This window comes from Esox lucius, chromosome 3 (assembly GCF_011004845.1).
Source record: "Esox lucius isolate fEsoLuc1 chromosome 3, fEsoLuc1.pri, whole genome shotgun sequence".
Lineage (NCBI taxonomy): Eukaryota > Metazoa > Chordata > Actinopteri > Esociformes > Esocidae > Esox > Esox lucius.
The window spans coordinates 15,252,333-15,275,949 of record NC_047571.1 but is presented as its reverse complement, the minus strand read 5'-3'; the positions used below and the strand labels follow the sequence as shown (position 1 = coordinate 15,275,949).

At 42.7% G+C, this 23,617-nt stretch overlaps 2 protein-coding genes across 3 annotated transcripts in view; both read left to right on the top strand.

The window, feature by feature from the left end:
• The window catches only part of LOC105018716 (solute carrier family 22 member 23), a 38,308-nt gene extending 30,083 nt beyond the window's left edge, over positions 1 to 8,225 (top strand). For both annotated transcript variants that reach the window (XM_013139995.4, XM_034291457.1), the window contains exons 9-11: positions 533 to 565; positions 1,811 to 1,934; positions 3,064 to 8,225. In XM_013139995.4, coding sequence (XP_012995449.3) covers positions 533 to 565; positions 1,811 to 1,934; positions 3,064 to 5,026 — 2,120 coding nt within the window. In that variant the 3' untranslated portion in view covers positions 5,027 to 8,225. The remainder of the gene's footprint in view (positions 1 to 532; positions 566 to 1,810; positions 1,935 to 3,063) is intronic.
• A 1,637-nt stretch (positions 8,226 to 9,862) lies between these two features.
• On the top strand, positions 9,863 to 14,715 carry LOC105018725 (tubulin beta-2A chain). Its single transcript, XM_010884381.5, has 4 exons — positions 9,863 to 10,071; positions 10,578 to 10,686; positions 12,170 to 12,280; positions 13,280 to 14,715. Exons 1-4 carry the CDS (start codon positions 10,015 to 10,017, stop codon positions 14,371 to 14,373), a joined length of 1,371 nt encoding a protein of 456 aa, XP_010882683.1. The 5' UTR covers positions 9,863 to 10,014; the 3' UTR covers positions 14,374 to 14,715.
• The last annotated feature ends 8,902 nt before the right edge of the window (positions 14,716 to 23,617 follow it).

Here is a 23,617-nt window from a genome sequence, read left to right as displayed (position 1 = left end):
CATTTTGGAGCAGTACTGTTTGGTTATAGTAGTTTTGTTCAAATGTATCATTTAGAAACTGGCGTGCAGGATTTCTAAGAAATGTTCTTATCATTAAACATTTATTTCAACAAGGAATTGTTTTTTACTGCTGGGTATACATGTTTACACATACAGTGCACTAGGTTCAATGATTAAAAAACAAACAGAAAAAACACAGAGAACAGACAAATCACAAGACAGTGATTATATATTGGAAATTCAATTGATTACCTCAAGTGCCACCAAAATGTCATTTACATTCAATATTCAATGGTTTATGTGTTATAATACAGGGAGTACAGGGAGTGGATGGGTTTTTACAACTGGAGAAGTTAAAAACCTTCTCCTTTACATAGCTGTTACATTTATCCGAAGGGTATTTCAACTGCTCATTTATTTTGATGGGTTTGCCTGTATTATACTCCATCTGTTTGTGTCTTCCATTCTCTTATTTGTTGTGTGGAAGATCGTATTACTGCCTAGTAACCTTTGTCTCCCTCTCTTCCTATAGTGCTTGGGAAATACAGTGTCCATCTGAATATAGGTACAGTACAATTATCTGTTTCACTTCTATTAATTATTTTGGGTACTCTGCCCTTGTTTCCCTGGTTCCAGTGGTTCTGCGCTAGACTCTGAACTAATCAATAGCTCATTGTTCTGGATCACAACTATTTACCAACAATGTTTACTCAGTTATGTTTAGCTTACTGAATATACTGTAACTGTTCGATTAAAAATAAGTGGAAGGTCTTACGCCAGCAGCAGTGAAACAAAGCAGAATACTTGTGAAACCAGCTGTTGTCCTTGTTCAGTAGCCTGTCCATTGTACTGCAGCATGTTGTTGACAAACTACACTACCAGGTATTAAACACATGCATCGTCATTACTCATCTGAAATTGCTCCCGCTTCATTCTTTTAAGAATTTATTCTAATAAGACATACTTTTTTTGTAATTATAAGTGACAGTCTTAATCTTGGTGTTCCTCCTTTGTAGTAAGACAGACTTATCTTCTCTGTCTGGCTCTGTGTTACTGACCCTAACTAGCCTCTAGCCCTCTCCTTCCCCTGCGTCGATCCGTCTCCTGTGTTCTCCATTCTCTTCATCCCTAATCCTTCACCGGGCTGCAAAATGAGCCTGGCTACTTGGCAGACAGCTAGAGGATTAGAGATTAGAAAGGAGCACCAAACTGCAGCAAGACGTAGATGACGGCATTCGTGGCATGTCATTCAGACACTAACCTGATCTTAAACCAGCCTCAAATTATCCTTTTAGGCATTTCATCTGTCTGCACGTGATGCTCAACGCTGCATTCCGGGCTTGTTTTTGGGTTTAGCCAATAAACGGATGGTTGAAGTGTAAGGTGATTGAGTTACATGATTAATAGTATGATGGACTACTTTTCAATCGCGGTCATTTGGGTGAGGCCCTTATCTGGTGCGAATTAAACGGGATGCACCACACGTCAGTAATGACACAATGGTCTACATATGTGAACTATTCCCGTCTTAAGGTCAAGATGGCTGTGAATGTGTTGTTGGAGTAGTTGCGTCGTCCTGCTTCAGTAACACCCTGTAAGGGTGGAGGTGCTGTTCATTCTCAGCTTCAGGGTCTATATCTGATGTAATCATTCCTCCTACCTTTGAATGGTTGCTCTCTGTAGAATAGACTGATAAATGTTTCGTTTGTTGGTTTTTCATGATTTGCACTCCGATAAACTAATCGCATCTTCCATTGTTTGGAGCGAATGATTTCCAGTGAAGTATGTGGGTTGTCTTCCTCCTGTGCAGAGCGCTCGGATACGCTGCATAAGAACTTCTCCATCGCCTTCTCCATAATCGGCATGTTCTCCTCCCACGCCGTCAGCAACCTGAGCATCTTCTTCTGTGCTGAGATCACCCCTACCGTCATCAGGTGAGCCCACACACACGCACTTGGGACGGCCAGTGGAGTGTACCAAGGGAGGGGAGGACGGGGGAGAGGTTTCAGAGGGGGATGGGAGTCAGGATGTATCCAGGCCAGGGTTGACCTGGAATGCATGTTTTTGGCTCACATGGGAACTGAAAACAGGTTTACATTTTCTCCCGCCTTTTTCCTTGGAGATGAATCAAATTTAGTGTCCCGCACATTTGTAACAAAGAACATATGACAGAGAACTCCCATTCGATTTGATGTCGAGCCACATAGAAATGTGTCCTTCAGTAAGTGATTGTGGAGTCTGAAGGTTGATTTTGTCACTTTGAGGAAACATACAGTTTTATGACGCTAATAATTGCTAATAATTGTGATATAATGTACTCTTTGATCTCTTATTAGGAGGTGCATGACTCAAGTTTTTATTTTTTTACTTGCTAGGATATCAGCAGAATAGGACAACCTGTTTAAAACTTCACCACATTGGTCATGGAGATAGTCAGATTAAGTAAGGGGGTAGTTGTATATCCACATATTGTTTAAATTAGCCTTTCCCTCATAGGACATAATATGAAATACCATTGGATTGTCAGTGTGGTGTGTTTTGTTACGTAAGACATGGTGCACTGCACAGCATGAAAAGTGACTGGAGTGCCCCCTGGAGGCCAGATACAGAGCCGACAGGAGAGAAATGAGGCCACCGCATTGGCGGGATGCTTTTACACAGTATTGCAGCACTCTGCTGCTGTGGCTGTAACACGGCAAGGATATGTTAATAGCCAAGACAGGTGTGTCCCTGTGAGGAAACGAGCCTAGGGGCTTGAACGTGGCGAGTGCCCTTAAATGGTGCGGCTGTAGAGAGAACATTGAATGAAACTTGAAACTTGGCAGTGCCGTGCACAGACAATAGCAGAGGTTGAGAAAAACACGCCTTGCTCTGAACGGACATGGTTTATAGAGAGCAGAGAGGGGTTTGGGGTCGGGGTTAGTTCAGAGACCGTGACCTCCTGACCAATGTCCTTCCCGATCTCACACACTTGTGCGGAGGTCTGTGTTTGCTAATTGACATGTGAGTGTGGAGAGTATTGGGCCGGGCGGGTTTCTGACGTGACGCGTTTCCCTTCCGTAGGGGAGGCGGCCTGGGCCTGGTGCTGGCCAGCGCTGGCTTCGGCATGCTCACCGCCCCCATCATGGAGCTCCACAACCAGAAGGGCTACTTCCTCCACCACATCATCTTCGCCTGCTGCACCCTCATTTGCATCATCTGCATCCTCCTCCTCCCCGAGACCCGCTACCAGCCGCTGCCCGAGACCCTGGCTGACGGGGAGTGCTACACCCGGGTGGGCAGCGCGCCCTTGCTGCCCTCCAGGAAGACTGGCGAGCAGCACTTCCTGCTGGCCCCGCCCGATAGCGGCAGAGACCACGGCCAGGTCCACGACACGCCGCTGCATCACGCCGCCACCGCCGCCATCTCCACCATGGACTCCACCACCTCATCTGCCGTCGACCTCACAGGACCGCTGGCAGCCACGGAGATTGAGCTGAAGTCAATCGTGCCCGACCCAGATGTCGGGTCCCCGGCTAAGACAGACCATAATGGGCGGTCTGTTCCGCCTCCCTCTGGTACTCCCAGGGTGGTCCTGGATAAGAGAGGTGTCGTAGGGGCTAGCAAACAGCACCTGTCCTCTACACCTAGGCATAAAGCACCCACGTCCTCCGATCCACTTCTCAAGTCCCCGGGAGACTCCGCTCATCCACCCCTCATTCATTCTGTGGCCCCTTCATCCACTTTCACTGGTGAAAATGAGACCACTCAATCCCCGACTGAGGACATAACCATCGAACTCCTCAGACAAGTCCCTGCCTCCATCTCGGTCAACACCATTCCTCCTCTATCTGAAACCCTTCCCATTTCTTTATTGGACTCAGCCTCTCCAGCTGTATTTGATTCAACCTCTACCTCCATTATTGACCCTTCCGTTCCCCCTGTCATTGAATCCACCCCTACCTCCACATTGGACCCTTCCGTTCCCCCTGTCATTGAATCCACCCCTACCTCCACATTGGACCCTTCCGTTCCCCCTGTCATTGAATCCACCCCTACCTCCACATTGGACCCTTCCGTTCCCCCTGTCATAGAATCCTCCCATGCTTCCACATTGGACCCTTCCATTCCCCCTGTCATAGAATCCACCGCTACCTCATTGAGTGCTCCAGAAGTCATTGAACATCCCCCTATTTCCACATTGGACCCTTCCATTTCCCCTGTTGTAGAATCCACCCCTACCTCCACATTGGATCCTTCTATTCCCCCTGTCATAGAATCCACTGCTACCTCATTGAGTGCTCCAGAAGTCATTGAACATCCCCCTATTTCCACATCGGATTCTCCCGTTCCCCCTGTCATAGAAACCACCCCTACCTTGGACTCTCCCATTCCCCCTGTCATAGAAACCACCCCTACGTTGGACTCTACCATTCCCCATGTCATAGGAACCACTGAGCCTGTGGAATCTAGCACTCCCCCTGTACATGAATGTGTCACTGTTATTGATTCTACCGACCCAATCACTACTGACTCCATAATTCCCATTCTCATAAACTCAGTAGATGACAAACACCCACCTCCCCCCTCTACATCAGACTCTGCCATTCCCCTATTCACAGAATCTGTCCCACCACACTTTGACTCTTCATCTCCATGTGTATATAATGTGGTTGTCCCGCCCCCTTCCCCTGTGCACGCCCCCATGCCTCCACCACTGCCGCCACCCAATCACTCAGTTCAGACCCCCACAACAACAGTGGACTGTTCCACTCCCGCAGTCATAAACACTGTTCACCCCCCCACTGCGGACTGTACCACTCTCCCAATCACAGATATCGTTGAACCACTATCACTGGACTGTACCACTCCGCGTGTCATAGGATCAGTGCTCCCCAACGTAACAGACACTGAAACCACAGAGGCAGCCCCTGCTTCCACAGTAATGGACTGCACCGTCTCCTCCCCTATAGACTCAGGTATTGTTCCCGTATTAGACTGTACCATCTCAGAAAACAGCAGCATAAACGGGGTGGCGTCATCATGATGCAAGGCTCCACCTCTGGAACAGTGAGGAAGATGCCCTAGACAACCATGTGACATGAGAGGGGTCACTAACTGGCCAATCAGGCTTCAGACATTTAAGCTTCTCTGTAGAGAGATTGCCAGCAACGGACAGAAGGGAGAACTGCTTGAGGTGTGTAGGTGGTCTGTAGTAGCCGGAAGAATGTTACAGCGAATATTTTAATAACTAATCCAAGATAGCCCACAAGGTGTAATTTCCAATGGAAGGTTAGTGATGCCAAGTGGGCAGAACCTAAGAATGGAGGTGGACAGAGACAAGCATTCTAGTATGTTTCTGTAAGGAAACACCTACTCTGTGAAAGGCGCGCGTGCAATAACTAAATTCACCCTGCACTCCCAAACAACCAATTTTTTTTTTTAATGTTGGCAAACGGTAAAGTCTACAAAACGTAGTCCACTGTTCGTAACCTATTCTACTTTGTGAACAGAACTCTAGACGATCCCATGTTTCTTCGATGAGAAAATGGTCAGAATGTTGGGCCTCGTTATATCTTGCTCCACTGGCTTCCATTGTCCATCTACTGGGCTTCCTCTCCAGGTGGGGAGTAAAAATCATGACCTGATGCTACAGTTTTAGAAATCCGCTGGGCTACTTCGCTCCCTGTCGGTCTGCAGTGATTGTGATGAGTCGTTGCTTTGCCACATTGTGAGGCTGACAATAACTGTGACATCGTCAGAGAGATGTTGTCACTGGAGGAATCTGTGTCATTCTAGACAGACGGACTACCAGCCAAAACACTCTTTGAGACTTTATCCCCAGGGTTACTCGGAGATGCCATACAAACCACTAAGAAACATTGACTACATTTGACTCATTTGCAGACTTCTGTACGCCCAATGTGTTTGATGATCTACAATTGCCTTATCATGTAGTAAAGAAAAATGGCTCCAAGAATACCACAGAGTTTTGAATATCATCAGTGCCAGATATCTAAATTGTTCTTGATGTCATGAAATTAATATTCAGGAACTGATTGGTATCTGTGTAGGGAAAAGAGCAATTTGCCAAACATGAAAAACCAAAACTACATTTTGCAGCCCAAATTAACTGCCAGTGGGCAATACATAGTTTTTCCCCAAGTATTGGAGGTATTTTGATGTATTAGACAATAAGTTAAAATAGCAAGTCCCTAGTGTTATATAAGCATGTGTGAATGAATGGTGTCTGAGACAAGAAGAATGATGTCAGCTGAACAAGCAATGTTAAAAGAACAATCAACTGATGATGTCTGAAATGAACAGAGAGAAGAACTTTACCACTGATCTGGTTGAAGTGAGGGGTCACTTGGTCCTTTGGGGCTTGGTTGTGCTTTTTGATGTTGTGTTCTTGAAAGTGAAGAATTTAGAGACTCTTTCCTGGCTTCATGGGACTGATTTTTATTTTCCCACTTTTCAAAAATGGTATGAATTGTACTGTATGCAATTGGGTCTTGTAAATGTGATATTGTAGGTTAAATTGCGTACTTTATGTTGTTGTGCTACTGATGTTCAGCTTGATTGCAAAAAGGTAAAAAAGAAACAAATGTTTTCACTATAATCTCAAGGGGCGTGTCCTTAGTGTATAAAGCTAGCCAGCACTGTTACCATTATTTGTGTGAATGTAAGTGGCACTTTATCCCTCGCTAAGGGGACAAAGCATGGAAACAAAAATGTGAACATTTCCACAAAACAAAGAAATCATTTTCAAATGTTATCTAAAAAGGCACACAAGCAATTTCTCTGAAATGGACACATAAATGACACACGTATTGTCTTACTTTCTAATAAAAGTCATTGCCTCTGTCATTTGCAGTTTTGGTGTAGTGAAAATGTAAGTATATTCCCTAAAATATATATTAGAAAAATAATTTATATTCCCAAAGGTATGCACAATTGATACATTTGTGATATTGACATTTAATTCAATTTTCGTTTTAAATGTAGGCGTACCCCTCTGTTGTTCTTTTTTTTTCTTCTAAACATTAACAACCATTAACATTAAGTATTTATTTTATTGTAATAATTTCAGACCTGATCACAATGTTGTGATTTGCCAATTGGATAAGACAACAAGTGGTTAAACAACTGTCTCTGATTATTTTTATTAAAACGTGAATATATGAAGAGCTTTTTTTTCTTTTAAAACCCCCAACTATCTAATGTCAACTTCATCCTTAACCCATATTTTTTATTGATGGACAATATTAATATTAGCCCACTGTTTTCAAATACAATATCAATAATTGTACTGTTGAGCTTGTTTTTTTTCTCCAAATTTCATTGATTGTATGATGTCATTTCAAATGCGATGGAGTCCGTAGTCATCTACAGTGTGTTTATTACTATGTATTTAACCAGGAAAAATGCAATGGCTTTGGAGCTGTCCAAAGTGTTGTGTATCATGCAAGCACCTCTGATCACTCTACTGTATACTAATCATACAGTAGTGATTACAACACGTACTGTCATGTATTTTTATCGATAAAATTAACAGTGTAAATACTAAAAGTGTAAAAACATGCTTTTTGTTAATTCTCTGGTTATTTTCTTTTAAATAAGCACACTGTTAAGAATTGTACTTAATTCATCATACTACATTATTTACAATATTCAAGAAAGATGCAGGATATATGAATCAAGTTCAACAAGTTTTGTTGTTTTGTGCTCCAGCTCATTGGATTTTAAATGAAACATTGACCAATAGGTTAAAGTGCAGACTGTCAGTTTTTATTTGAGCATATTTACATCCATGTATTCCTTTCTTTTTTAAGAATTCCACCCCCTTTTAGCGGACCAAATGTTGAACAAATTAACAAATGTGAAGTTGTCATATTTTGCACGTAGTTGCCAAATCCTTCACATTCGATGATTACCTGAGGTCTGCGACGCAGACATCAGCAGACGCCAGGTATCCCTGGTGATGCTCTGCTCAGCCTGTCCTGCAGTCATCTTTACTTCCTGCAGCATGCTCAATTGAATTCAGGTCAGGTGATTGACTTGGCCTGTGAAGAACGTTCTGCTTTTTGCACTGAAAAACTCCTTTTTGTTTCTTTAGCAGTATGTTTGGGCTGTTGTCCTGCTAAAAGGTCAAGTGCCGTCCAATACATTTTTGATGCATTTGTTTTGTCTAGAATGTTCATCCAATATTTCAAGAAAATTAAAGCTGAAGGTCTGTACTTTTACACCATTGTCATTGTATCATTTCAAACCCAAAGTGATGGAATACAGAGGCAAAACAAGAACTTGTGTCACTGTTCTAATACTTATGGACTGCACTGTGGCTTCTTTCATCTCCAACACCCTTAAAGCCTCAAAGCACAATGTCCTGTCTGTCACATCTTATTAGTTCCATTTGCTAGTCGTGAGAACAGTGGTGTTATTAACTGTGACATCAGGGGTCAGTGGTACAGGTTCAATACCATTTTCTGCCACTGTAGCAATAGTACTCACCCCACTGAAATGCCATCTCACGATCTCATCGGTTAGTTGCAAAACCTGCATTATAATACAGTGAAACAAATGACACATCCTCAAATACAAATTACATATAAATTTTCATGTTGGTCATTTAACAAATACTGTCATTTTAAAACTTTACAATAAAACAGGTTGCGACCTTAAAGTCTTAGATATATGTAACAGTGAAGTGCCAGTAATAATGTAAGGTCAGATTGTGGTTTTGAGAGTGCCTATAGTAAAGCAGTTAAAGTAGATGGACAGTAGAATACATTTGGATAATTGTGTTCAAGTAGATTCATGTTGATATGGAAAATCAGACCGATGTTTTGTACAGTATACTGACCATGTATACAGTACACTCCATCACTCAATGCAGTGATTTCAAACATTGGTTTTGGGAATGTTTTCACCTGATGAAATGACTCACTTATATTGTCCCCACTGCAACCAAACATCTCTTAGTGAATCAATTCCAATATAACTTAGTTTCTGTTGGTGCAAGATTTGAATAAATGAATGAATGTAAAACAAACAGATTGTACCAGTTTGACTTTCCATTTTTGGTTTTGTTGTAACATGAATAATGCACTTGTATATAAGCCATATGTGTCGTTGTAATAAACGTCACTATTTATTGATCAATGACGCTTTCCAGGGTCTTATTTCTTAGACAATTTTCCAGCCACTTCTTTACTCTGAATGTTTAGCTGTTTCAGTTTGTGTGCAGCATCTGTTTGTTACCACTCGAGGTCCTCTCTAACCCAGGATGAAGGGTGTCAATGCAGCGTGAAATGAATGGGGTTTTAAAATATCACTGGCTTATTAAACTGTAGCAGAATGTTGGAATAGACCACTGCAGTGCTAGAAAATCATCCCATCGGTTCCACAACCACTTATATAAGACCATTCAACTGAACCATTGAATAACCTACTAATGCTGTCGAAAGAGGTACAGCCTACTGTATCTCATATCATATGATGTCAAATATCTCAATGCCCCACAAGTGATAATATGTAACATGTTTTGTGAGTTGCAGTTGAAGAGCTCAAAAACTATCTCTAAAGGACATAGTATAACCTACAATGAAGTAGATGCAGACCTGGAAAGCCAGATAGACGCAATGCCTTGGTTAAATTGATAAGCGACATATTTAGTAAAGATAAGTAATATGCATTCTTTAACTTAGAGATAACTATGCGCCATGTACATTCGGTAAGCAGCCCATGGCAACACGCCTCATGGTCCGGGACTGAGTGACGTCAAGGGGAGCGATGCAGCACCATCCTCAACCAGCCCACTGGTCCACTGCATCAAACCGATGCCCGCTGATAGGCTGGTACTCGCGATTGGGATGCAGCGCAGGTGTGACGAAACCCAATCAGCATCAACATGATGATTCCCTCTGAGCTCACCCTTTGCTCTAGGAATGTAAAAACAGCTGAGACGAAAAATACAGCGGTAGCAACGAAGTTGATTACACCCGCGTTAGTTGACAGAAGCAGCTCGGCATCATGAGGGAGATTGTTCATATCCAGGCCGGTCAGTGTGGAAACCAGATTGGTGCTAAGGTGGGTTAAGATATTGTCTGTATTTGTCCGAACGCAGTTGTAATTATGGAGCAATAACTTTTTGTGTTTACAATTTTTATACCTTAAATATTTTTTTACTTATTTACTTATTTACTTAAATATTTGTTTTACTTATCTTCACGCAGAACATGCCACTTAATTTTCAGATAGATCAAATGTCCAGTATTTTGGGACAGTATTTGACAGGGAAATTAGTATTTTATTTGATCTATTAGATGCTATTCTTTTGATATGGGTGTGGTAGGCTCTAGGACTTGTGTAAAGAGGCCAAACGTCTGCAGTAATGTTTCGCATCTGCTGAGCCGGCGCGTCATACTGTCACCAAAGGAGCTGCGCCATAGCGATATGGCGATACGCATAACGACCCATCAGTACTTTTCCTTGTGTTACGAACAGGTTATACCCAGAGCTCGGAAAATCGTATTTATTTCTTTACTCAACCATGAAACATACATTTTGCATTACCTAATTTCTCGAATTCTCAGTTCTGGGAAGTGATAAGTGATGAACACGGCATCGACCCCACGGGCAGTTATCAAGGTGACAGTGACCTGCAGTTGGAGAGGATAAATGTGTACTACAATGAAGCATCAGGTAAATGCCGATTAAGGGACTGATCAGGAATGAATCTGCATGCTATGGAACAGTATTGGAAAATAAAATACCCAACCATAGGCTCTTTAATGTACTATGGACTTGCCCCAAATCAATTGACAATTATATTCCCACGTAATGAAAACTCCAGACCTTGACATGCAAAGTCATGCTCTGTAGGGCTAATCTAAATTGAAAATGGATGTAACATTGTAACCAGTATATCTGTCTGGGTGCTGTGGGCCCTGTGGTACAACAGGGGAAATGAGGACAGCAGAAGGGACCTGTCAATCTCGCTTCCCCTCCTCCCTCTGTCCTCTTCCTCTCTACTCTCTCTATTTACCCGTGTACAGGCTCTGTTAAAACCAACCCAATGCCAAAGCTTTCTGCTGGTTGTCTGCAGTCCTATTCATATTGTCCAGGAAGGCATTTGGATGGAGGTCATTACAATGCAGCATTTCTTCCACTACGTGGCTTGCTGCCATACTGAGCAGACAGTCTGCTGTGCCCAATGAGCCCGACAGCAGAACCTGGGACCTGAAGTATGGCTCCATGTTCGGTGGTTAGGCCCTATCCTATTTTCACTGCGTATAATGCTAACTTGTATTGATCCCTCACAATTCACTTGAGGTGGTAACGGAGTCAGTGAGCAGCTCTGCCTTCTAATGTTGTAGATACATTATGCATTTATAAATCAAATAACCTCAAATATAACTTGGCACTGATTCACTGCAGATAGATATGTGTGTAGTGCACCATGTTAAGATGTTGAGATGATATGATAAGATGGAAAATGTGTCACGTCTAGGGGGAGATGCCATCTTGGTCTGAATGATTTCAGCACAGCTCAGCATTATAATCCCCCCTTCACCTCCTGTGGACAATCAGTGTGTCTGTGCTACAAAATGCTACAGTCTGCAAGGGAAGGGGATAGATAGAGAGAGAGCGAGAGAAGCAGTGTGTGTGATAATGTTTCTCTGGTAGGGAAGAGAAGCAGTGTGTGTGATAATGTTTCTCTGGTAGGGAAGAGAAGCAGTGTGTGTGATAATGTTTCTCTTGTAGGGAAGAGAAGCAGTGTGTGATAATGTTTCTCTGGTAGAGAAGAGAAGCAGTGTGTGTGATAATGTTTCTCTGGTAGGGAAGAGAAGCAGTGTGTGTGGTAATGTTTCTCAGGTAGGGAAGAGAAGCAGTGTGTGATAATGTTTCTCAGGTAGGGAAGAGAAGCAGTGTGTGTGATAATTTTTCTCAGGTAGGGAAGAGAAGCAGTGTGTGTGATAATGTTTCTCAGGTAGGGAAGAGAAGCAGTGTGTGTGATAATGTTTCTCTGGTAGGGTCTAGGCTCTCTGTATCTTTTTAAGGAAAAACGCTAACATTTATAAACAAAGCTGCATGGGTAATTTTCAGAGAATCAACATTTTCTGTAGGACCTCACTATGCAACACCGTCTGTCCCCCCTTTCAAAACCTGCCTTTCCTTCCCACAGGTAACAAGTTTGTCCCCCGGGCCATCCTGGTGGATTTGGAGCCAGGCACCATGGATTCGGTTCGCTCTGGGCCCTTCGGACAACTGTTCAGACCAGACAATTTTGTCTTTGGTTAGTGAATAATGGTTATAGCCGGTGTCCAGATATTTTCATGCAATCTAAACTAGCCTGGACCCAAATTGTTTGGTGCAATTGTAACAAGCCTGGACATAGATTGTTTGGTGCAATCTTGCCCATTCAGTCACTATCCGTCTCCTAACTGTTCCATCATCAACTTGCACCATATTATGTCTGTGTCAGCAGTCAAGGTCATGTCCCCTAAAGACAAGTTTAGATTCACTTTAACATACTACAGATATACAGCGTGTTCCGAGAGCAATGTTTCTGCAACGTCTCAGCAATATGCCTGAATGATGATGCGTGGTCTGTGAGATGTTGTGTCAGCCATCGTGGTGCCTCAGCAGAAAGCGTTCAGCCCTGATCATCAGGATGGAGATACAGAGATGAAGAAATTCCACCCAGGACACCTTCCCTACTGATAGATAAATTATATTATAAGCCCATTTCCAAAAATGTTGGGACACTGTAAAATGTAATTAAAAACAAAATGCAAACCATTTATTCCCTTATTTAACTTAAAATAGTACAAAGACAACATATCAAATGTTGAATCAGAGAAATGTTATTGTTTTTGGAAAAATACATGCCCATTTTGAATACATACTATTTTCTATTGAATATTGGGTTAAAATTATTTGCACATCATTGCATTCTGTTTTTATTTCCATTTTACACAGCGTCCAAACTTCTTTGGAAATGGGCTTGTAGTATAAAGTAGACCTACACCCACACCAGTACATTCTGCTAAGTCACGCACCCCATCGCTTGAGCTAATGTTTAAGAACAGGATATTGGCAGACTCTTCATGTATTGCTTGATGTATTGCTGTTTTGTAGCCACTAATTATCCCCTCAGGTATTGCATTTTGTTGCCAAACCATAATTGTCTCTTACATTGGAAATACAAAAAACGTATGGCCAAATGTATTGAATATCCATGTGAGTATTGCTGGGTGTGTGTTTGTAACCTAGGTTCATTATGGTCTTTCAGGTCAGAGTGGAGCTGGGAACAATTGGGCTAAAGGCCACTACACAGAGGGTGCAGAGCTAGTCGACTCTGTCCTGGATGTGGTGAGGAAGGAGTCTGAGAACTGTGACTGCCTGCAGGGCTTCCAGCTGACCCACTCCCTGGGAGGGGGCACTGGTTCTGGCATGGGCACCCTGCTCATCAGCAAGATCCGCGAGGAGTACCCCGACCGCATTATGAATACCTTCAGCGTCATGCCCTCGCCCAAGGTGTCCGACACGGTGGTGGAGCCTTACAATGCCACCCTCTCCGTCCACCAGCTGGTGGAGAACACAGATGAGACCTTTAGCATCGACAACGAGGCCCTCTACGACATCTGCTTCCGCACGCTCAAACTGACCACACCGACCTACGGAGACCTCAACCACCTGGTGTCAGCCACCATGAGCGGGGTCACAACCTGCCTGCGCTTCCCCGGCCAGCTCAACGCCGACCTCCGCAAACTGGCCGTCAACATGGTGCCCTTCCCCCGCCTGCACTTCTTCATGCCCGGCTTTGCACCCCTTACCAGCAGGGGGAGCCAGCAGTACCGCGCTCTCTCCGTGCCCGAGCTCACCCAGCAGATGTTCGATGCCAAGAACATGATGGCGGCCTGCGACCCTCGCCACGGCCGCTACCTCACCGTGGCAGCCATCTTCCGCGGGCGCATGTCCATGAAGGAGGTGGACGAGCAGATGCTGAGCGTCCAGAACAAGAACAGCAGCTACTTCGTAGAGTGGATCCCCAACAACGTGAAGACCGCCGTCTGCGACATCCCGCCCCGCGGCCTCAAGATGTCTGCCACTTTCATCGGCAACAGCACGGCCATCCAGGAGCTGTTCAGGAGGATCTCGGAGCAGTTCACCGCCATGTTCCGCCGCAAGGCCTTCCTCCACTGGTACACCGGCGAGGGCATGGACGAGATGGAGTTCACCGAGGCCGAGAGCAACATGAACGACCTGGTGTCTGAGTACCAGCAGTATCAGGATGCCACAGCTGACGAGATGGGCGAGTATGAGGAGGACGAGCTGGAGGATGAGGACCAGGATACCCAGCAGCCTCATGACGTCCGCCACTGAGATATATAAATATATATATATATATATTTATATATATACGCCATTCACATTACATTATCAATAGGTACTGTATACAAGAATGAGGTAATGTTGCGTCAAGATAGTTTAGCCTAAGGACTACTAATGCTGCATTTCATTGTGGTTCAGATCTCTACTGAAGGCCGTAAGTGATGTTAGAAACATAAGTTATGTGAGTATTTTAAATAACGTCCTTGGTTTTCTAGTTTGTCAGTAAAAGTAAAAGTAAAACAATAACGATACAGTAATTGTCAAAACCAATTTTTGTTACCTCAGAATGCATTCTCTGTCGCATAATAAAATGGTCCTGTCCAATGAATACCAGTCTGTATAGCTTTCCTATCATTTTGTCCCTATTGTAATCAGCAGCTGATGAGAGAACACTCCAGACATAAAGTAGGTTTAATCAAAATACAACGACAGTTTTCTCTGATTGAATGAAGATACTGGATGAAAGAGGTTTTCCGTTTGAAATGCAAGGTGAGCACTGTATTGTGTCATCAATATGTGGGCACCTCTACAGTAACTGAGTGAGTGAGACTCATATTTTTTACTTTAAAGCTAGCATCCTTCATTTAAACAACAAAGCAGCCACTCCACCTGTGTTTCAGTAAAAAGCTGATGGGTTCTTCTGTAGAAACACAACTGTTCTTAAATTAATTGAGTTAAGAAAGCATTGGCCTGCTCATTTAATAAACACAAGTTTTAACAATGTTTTGACAATGTATAGTTTTGCTTACATTTATATTAATATGAACTAATATTTTGGGGTTATTATGTGGTATAACAGTTTAACTAAAATGATAATGTATTTATAAGTTAAACTGTTAAAGAATGAATGGGTATTAAAATAATAATGGCAATAATAAGGTGTATGCACAAACTAACAATGCTCATTTTAAATATTCAACAAATACCAATGATCACAATCATAAAAACGGTGTTTCGCACAATTCTTGACACATGAAGACTAATATTATTTTATCAGCATTATCAAAAAATTATACGAGAAATTTTTTTTCATCAAATTTAAACAAAATGAGGAATTCGTAATACATAAATGCACATTTCTCTAATAAACATGTCACCGTCAATGGCAACCCTGCATTTAATACACTGTGTACCTTCCCTTCTCAAGATAAAAGTAATATGATGATTAATGAGGTAGGTGAACTCACATGCAGGGATTGAGACCATTCATCCATGCAGAATCCATTCAGATGCTCCAGTCCTTCTCTTCATCTATAAAAATGCACTGCATTTTCTATTTCTATTTGTTATCATACATTGCTTTAGTATTATAGCATGTTTACAACAATGTTTCAGCATGTTATACTGTATGCCCATGATGGCACCTAGTGGGGAGTAATTGCTTCTGCATATGTGCTAAGTTGTATCACTCAAACTGTTATTGTGCATGTTTATTGAAGGTTTTCATTGTCATTCATACACACATTTGAAAACCACTCGAATATACAGTATATAGACCAACTATTGTTGTTTACACATTAAATTATTATGTGAATGATGCAATAGTAGTAAAAAGAGTTGCCACAGGAACAATGATACTGTTCCTGTCGACTTCAGTGGGCTGGCCCAAAAATAATTTTATGATAAATAGATGACTCATTGACAGTGGCAGAACTAGAGTGTTATACATGGAGTGGCCACAGGGTGGCAAAGGCTATTTCAGTGGGGGGCATAAACCATGACAGACAATGTGTCTTAAACATAGGGTCTTAAACCATAACCTGATATCGAAGGAGCGTGAATTGATCCTATGATTGCTGATTAGAGGCAGAGGTGATAATTCACTTAACCAGGAGCTCCTCAATAGTTTGACCCACAAGGTAAACCACTATAATTTTTTAACACACTATAAATAGTCAGTGTCTCTACCTCAGAACTGCGGCTAATTTATTTTTCTCTCTCTCACACACACACAGTACTGTACTCAGTCACATACTAAAGTAACTTGGGTCACTGTTTTCATGAATATATTAACTGGTTCTATATATTAACATCCAAAATATTTTATAAAAATTAAGCTCAGGCACAAAGGAAGGAGATATAAAGCATTTATGTGTTACAGAAATTGCTTAGTTTATTTTCAAAAAATATATAAATGTACATAGTACATATTACAAAATTAAACACATTGCAATTTGACATGTATCAAGCAGAAATTGACTTGGTTGGTGCCCATCAATATTACCAATTTACAGAATCATATTTATGCTCATGTAATGTTAATAGCATAGAAAAAACTTGGAATTGGACTAATCAAGACCAAATGTCAGTGTACTAGCTAGAACACAGTGCAGGTTTTTATCATGACCAGAGGGTCCACCTAAGTGCCAAATTATTCTAGGCAGATGTGTTTAGGGGATGTCCCCAACTTAAAACTTCTATAACCACAGATATTACCCATATTAGTCAAACATTAACACAACACATCATTGTTTTAGTGCTAGATATAGATTTTCCCATTTCCCATAATCATTTGCAAGTAGCTAGCGACCACTGCCCAGATCACTACAACAATTTCATCATGTTTATATCTAATGCGTGTGCATTTTATTTTTACAATGTAGCATTCACAACTATAAGATAATATACAATTTACTGGGCACGACTCAAGCCCTTCGAAACATATTCCTCAAGTTCTGTGTGTGTGTGTTAGCAAACACCTATTAAAACCCTTCTGGGTCTGAGGTGATTTTGGACAGATTTCACTGCTTGTACATTTTGGGTCCTATATTCATTTCTGTAACAGGTATCATTAAGTACTGTATATCCTGGTAATCACAACCCCCTCAGCTACAAAAAAAAAACACAGAAAAAACAGACTACTGGAACATTATTTATAAAATGTTAGTTGGAAAAGCAAAAACAATGTTCTACGGAGAACCTTTCTACAATATGGTATGATGATATTTTTGGAAACCATGATGAAGTTTAGTTTCAAAGGCTTTTCCTGATATCAGAATGCCTTTTCTGTCATATTAGACTGTTTTAGGTGAGAACTAATGAATAAAATAATATAGGTTCCCCCATATTGGGTTCTTCAACCTTGAAATGGACCACAATTTTACAAATATGAGATATGCAAACTTGACAAGGTCCGTGTGTAATGACACCAAATGCAGAGGATTGGTAATGCAGTTTGTATTTACTTATTGAAAGAATCTGTAAGATACCCATATTTTTTCAAGAAACCAAAGAACATGCCCAGAGTATGTTGAAAGAAGAACATTTTATATCATATTTATAATACAAACAACGTATTAGAGTGCTACATATACATAAATAGCAATGTATTTACTTGAAATCCGGATGGGTTTCCCCACACTCGCCTGTCTGAGCTGAATGGTCATTGGCGTCACCTGGTGTTCCTGGACAGAATAACCTTCCTCGGGCTCTAGTTACATTAAAATATGTTCTAAAACATTTTGGGTTGAAAACAAAGCACTATCTTGCATGAACGGAACAAAAACTATGTTGGTAATCGCCATTATTGACCACTGACCAGTAGTGTGCGCCATGTTGTGTTCCGTCACTATGGGATTGACCGCTATTCCTTCCCATCATTCCTACGTCGTAGAGGTAATGTTTGCAAGCTTTATGATGTAATAGAAGCGCCGTTTGTGACATATCTTTTAAAACCTTATTTGTCAATGACCCATTGGTTTGGTAGTAAAATATCACATTTGCAGGATGGGGCCAAGTAAACACATTTTTATTGCCCAACTGCTGCATGCAGCTGACCTCAATCTCCTCATCAACCACCTGAAGAACCTGCCCCACAAATGGCTGCTCCTCATATTTCACCAAAACGAACTTTCCAATGAGATCTGGATCCTGAAAGAGATATTTTTTAAATATAATCATAAAAAGATATTTAATGTATATAGTAACTATTAATGTACATTTAATTAATATTTGTAAAAATATACAATTAAATAATTGAGGTTACCGTTGTGACGAAAAGAGAGCTGAGCCGGAAGGCAAAGCTCTCAATATACCGGTCAATTTTCCTTCCTAGGCTGGGTCATGACCGAAAGAACAAGATCGCGAGTACAAGCGGCTGAAATGGGTTTTCTCAGAAGGGTGGCTGGCTTCTCCCTTAGGGATTGGGTGAGAAGCTCAGCCATCCGTGAGGAACTCGGAGTAGAGCCGCTGCTCCTTTGCATCGAAAGGAGCCAGTTGAGGTGGTTCGGGCATCTGGCCCCAGGACGTCTCCCTAGGGAGGTGTTCCAGGCACGTCCAGCTGGGATGAGACCTCGGGGTAGGCCCAGGACTAGGTGGAGAGATTATATTTCAACACTGGCCTGGGAACGCCTCGGGATCCCCCAGTCAGAGCTGGCAAATGTGGCTCGGGAAAGAGAAGTTTGGGGTCCCTTGGTGGAGCTGCTGCCCCCGCGACCCAAAACCGTATAAGCATATGAAGATGAGATGTTTATTTGATCCAGAAGTGACATTCCTTCTGGCTGTGCCACCTGACTTACTGGTTGTGCCACCTGACATTTGCTACTAATTTCAAATTATACAGGCATTTTCTTGGACACCTACATAACTTTTTTCATTCATTAAATTTTATAATACAATAAAACGTTTTATATTAAAATAACTTGTTCTTAGTTTTATATTGGTTGTACCACCTGACAGTGTAAACTGTACAAGTCTAACTATGAAGAGAAAGTTGCTATTTTTATGAATATATGAGAGATTTACAAACCTTTCACTCATCAGTAAAGGTCAGTTGGGGTCCTCTTGATGATGCAATATCCTGTCCACTCTTTTACCTCATCACTTCAAAATAACATTTCTATGAATGTGGTTGCGCTGCCCTGACATTTCACATATGCAAATTTTCGGACAAAGGTTTTTTTCAATTTTCCAAATAATTTAAGAGCTATTAAACCAGTAAATTTTGTTTATTTTGACTCATAGAAACCCGAGTGAGCAAGGAGTCCAGCATTTGCATACATTGACGTTGCACCCTGAGAGTTACTAAGGAGACGCAGAGTAGTGCAGATGGGACTGGGGTGATCAGGAAGAACAGGTAGCGAGACCGAGGCGAGAGCCGGCGACGCTACCTGTCGTTTGATCTCGTCATAGCGAGCGGGATGAGAAGCCAGCACGGTTACATCCGTAACATCAAGTGTAACTCTCAGGACGCTCGGTAGCCCACGAATGGCGAGAGAGAGGAGCCCGGCATTTGCATATGCAAATGTTTCACTGAAGGCGAGTGAATGTAAACACAGTCGCACGGGAGAGAACTCTGAGAGCGTACACGCTCGGGACTGGCAGGCAGTGGAATAAGAGACGCCTCTGAACCCGCTAGCCGGCGCTTATGTCTATTAGAGGTGGCAAGTAGAGAGGGGAAAGTAGTTATACCTATAACTTCCTGAGAACACTCACTACCCTGAACATAGCTAACATAACTCTTACTACTGCTCATATCCAACGGGGCAGACATAGAGACAGAGAGAGCGCTCGCTGAGTCTCTAATAGCCACTGATGGAGGCAAACTAGGGCATGTAAAAGGTAAAAGTGACTTAACAGGCTCAGACACCGCCTGAGTCTGCACAAAAGCACAACTTACGGCCGAGTAACGTTTAGCTTGTTTATTGAAATGAAAAGATAGTCGGGCCAAATCTGCGATGCCGTCAGACTCGGCCCATACTCTGCCGATAGAGGAAGAGGCCGGGGCCGTGAGGGCAACATTGCCACTCGCTGCCCGCATCACGCCTAGTCAGGACGGTCTGGGTTTTTTAGACGGCCATGGAACATCCAGTCTGGGAGCGGGTTGTCTGCGTCGAACGGGAGGAGGAGCATGAGGCGCGGCAGTAGGAGGAGGCGCCGAGGCTGCAGAAGAGGCGGCAGCAGAGACTTGGCAGCGCTGACAACACTTAGCAGAGGAGCCCGGGCGATGAGCAGAGGATTGTGAGACCGAGGGGGTAGAGCGACTTGCCAGGGGGAGGTGGCGAGATAATTCCTTCCGGCCCTTTTCTGCCTTCTTGCGTTCAGGAGGGGTGCGCGATCGGCATCGCGTAGAGAGGACAAAGACAGCCACAGGTGACGGTGTCCGACCACGGAAGAAGCCACTGTGCATCTGGCTCAGACCGTCTGGGCCTGGTTAAGGTGAAGGATGGCCTTTAGATTACTCGCTACCTCTTAGACGTCACGTGACGACGGAGTAGGAGAACGGTCTAAAATAGATGCGAGGTTAGCAACGTTGTTCGCCGCGGCCAGGGCCTGTGATCACAGGATGTATACTTTATCCCATAACTTCCCCATATAGTGGTCCTTGGTGAATGGAAAAGCAGGCTTCTTCCCCACTCAGCCCAAGGATGGCAGGAAATGCGCGGCCAACTCGGGATCTAAAGGAGGGATGGCCGAGCTGATGGGAGTCTGCCTGGAGTGGACAAGGAACCCTCGGCGAATTTAAAACCACGGACCACAGGCGCAGGGGAGTCCACTGATTTAACACGTTCTGCCCAGGAGCCGAAGGACATGTCGGATGGTTCCTTCGGTGTCGGCAGGGGAGGCAGGGGCAGCTGAATACGTAGAGCTGCCCGCTCAATCATGCCCGCAAACTCATGAAGAGAGGTCGTAATCCAGTTCTCCCCATAGAGGGAGAAGCACCAGATCCGCCACCACAACCCATGTGAGAAGGGAGCGGGTCTGTCCTCCTCAGACATCTCGTTGTCGTCGCTGCTATAATCCAACACGGCGGAGACATCCACTTCCTGTTCGAAAAGTTTGCCCTCTTTACACGTGTAGGGAGGGACAAAGAAGCACAGGAGGAGCAAGCAGGAGGATCGGTGAGACCTTCGCGAGCGGGAGCCGGTCCCAGGCAGGAAACACACAGTGAAGGTGAAGGTCCTGATCCGGTGACAGGTCGGCGCAACAGCAAGCGTCAGCGAAAAAAATTCTTTATTTTAAGAGGTCGAACTTACGAATGCCGACGACAAAAATTCTCAGACTTAAGCAAAAGAATAAGTAATCAGTAGACACTCCACAAACGTTTGCTGACTAAAAAGGGAGGGTGTTCTCTGGGCTCACGGTTCCTATATAGGGGCAGGCGTGCCCTGCTGTCGCATCTTGCATAATGAGTTTTCAGTACGGCCGCGGACACGGCCAGGGTAAACCACTATGGGGTGGAGCTCCACGACATATAACTACACTTTCTATTGCAGGCCAGCTGGACTAGGCTTGCCTGGTATCTTGTTTTTTAAATATTTATGCAAATGTACACAGAGGGCTCCATCCGCGTATTCAGACCGAGGAGTGTAACTTATAAAGAACAGCTAGCTAGCTTTGTTGAAACGTTTACTCTGTGTGTACATTTATTGGGCAAGTGAGTATTCTGATCGTATCATTATTATCATTTATTTATTCAAAACCGTATTACCTTGAATGCTCATTGGATTGAATCGTTTTCAGTTACAGTGTACTGGTGTAATGAGGGAGGGTGTGGCAACAGTGAATAACACCTAATATCAAGGTGTGCATAATTATTAGACAGCTTCATGACCTCAGGTAATATGGGCCAAAGAAAAGATTCAACTGATACTGAAAAGTCAAAAAAGGAAGAAGTCCTCAGCATTCAAGAAGGCCATGACCTTCATGTAGGACAATGCTCCATCACATGCATCCAAGTAATCCACTGCTTGGCTAGCCAGCAAGGGCCACAAAGATGACAGAATAATGACCTGGCCCCATTCCTCTCCTGACTTAAATCCTACTGAGAATTTGTGAGATTTACTGTCAGGGAAGACAACATACCACTTTGAACAGCATTTGGGAGGCTGTGGTTGCTGCTTTAGAGAAAGTTGTTCGTGAACAGATCAAAAACTGACAGACTCCATGGATGGAAGGCTCATTGCAGTTATTGAAAAGAAGGGTGGTTATATTGGTCACTGAATATTTTTGAAAGGACAAACATTTTAATGAATAGTTTTTTTGTGTTAGTTACTTGTTACACTTAGTTAACATTTTTGAATAAACACAGGAGTTGGGGGATTTTTATTTTTTTTACAAGTTGCCTAATAATTGTGCACACCAATTGTTGCCTAATAATTCTGCACTCTTATGTATTTCCCTGAGAAAGATCAACATTCAGATTTGAGGTTCAAATATATTTTGGATTGACTGAGAGCATTGTGTTTGTTCAACAATACATTTTATCTTGAGGAATACGATTTGCCTAATAATTGTGCATGCAGTATACTTTACATGCGGTCATGTATAGCCAAATCTCGTATTTTTCTATAAAGTACAGTTTCTGTTGTCTTTGCCAAAATTAGCATTTTATGCACATTTTCATAAAACATTCTCAAATACTAACATATAAAGAGTAGCTAGCTAGTTTTGTTGAAAGATAAGTATAATTTATGTGCAGTCACTTTTAGCCAAATCTCCTTAATGTTTTTATAAAAGACAGTTTTTGCTGGCTTTGCTAAAGGAATTTATGCTAGTTTTTGTGAAACATTTTAAAACCCTCCACTTTCCTTCCGCAACCATCTACACAAATCCCATAATTGTCTGTTCCCTGTGTTGGCCGCGGGTGATTTGCTTTAAGTTGGGAAAGGTTTTACTTTCCTTCGCCTCCCTACGGCTTGCTCGCAAGTTGCAACGCTCTCTTCATTAAAATGAATGGAGCCATCACCAACAATGTTATAGTGTGCATGTAGCCAATTATTCTTCTGTATCTCTCAACCAACCTCAAAATTCTTGATTAGAATAAAAGCGCAGCCAGACTTAAGAATAAATGCCTCTTCCAATAAGAGGTGAAATAAGTTGTCAATCAGCGGTCAGTAGCGAATCAAACAGCCAGTAGTGAATAAAATTTTGGAGTGGCACCCGGGTGGCCAATCAGATGTCAGTGGTGGCCAGTGCTCCCCCGGCCACCCCTCTGGCTCCGCCCCTGCTTCACTGAATTATGGTAGTCGGAGTTGGAGTTCCATCATTAAAAACTTAAAACACTTCCTGTTAAGGTTACAAAATTGGAGCTAAACTTAAGGTTTTTTCACTAGCTGGGACACTGACATTTGTTTTTGTTTTGTTTTTAAATGGCTGTGAGATTCACTTTGTAATGAAAAGTGCTGTAAAATTGTTTTGTTTGTTACTATGATTAGTGTTGTTAGAACAACACGTCAGGAGGGAGAGTCTAAGGAAGAAATAACATGACGGAACGCATTTATAGCCCACAAACATC

Coding starts and splice junctions, on each gene's coding strand:
- LOC105018725 (XM_010884381.5), top strand. CDS start 10,015: ATGAGGGAGATTGTTCATATCCAGGCCGGTCAGTGTGGAAACCAGATT. Junction 10,072..10,577: donor GAAACCAGATTGGTGCTAAG/GTGGGTTAAGAT, acceptor TCGAATTCTCAG/TTCTGGGAAGTGATAAGTGA. Junction 10,687..12,169: donor GTACTACAATGAAGCATCAG/GTAAATGCCGAT, acceptor TCCTTCCCACAG/GTAACAAGTTTGTCCCCCGG.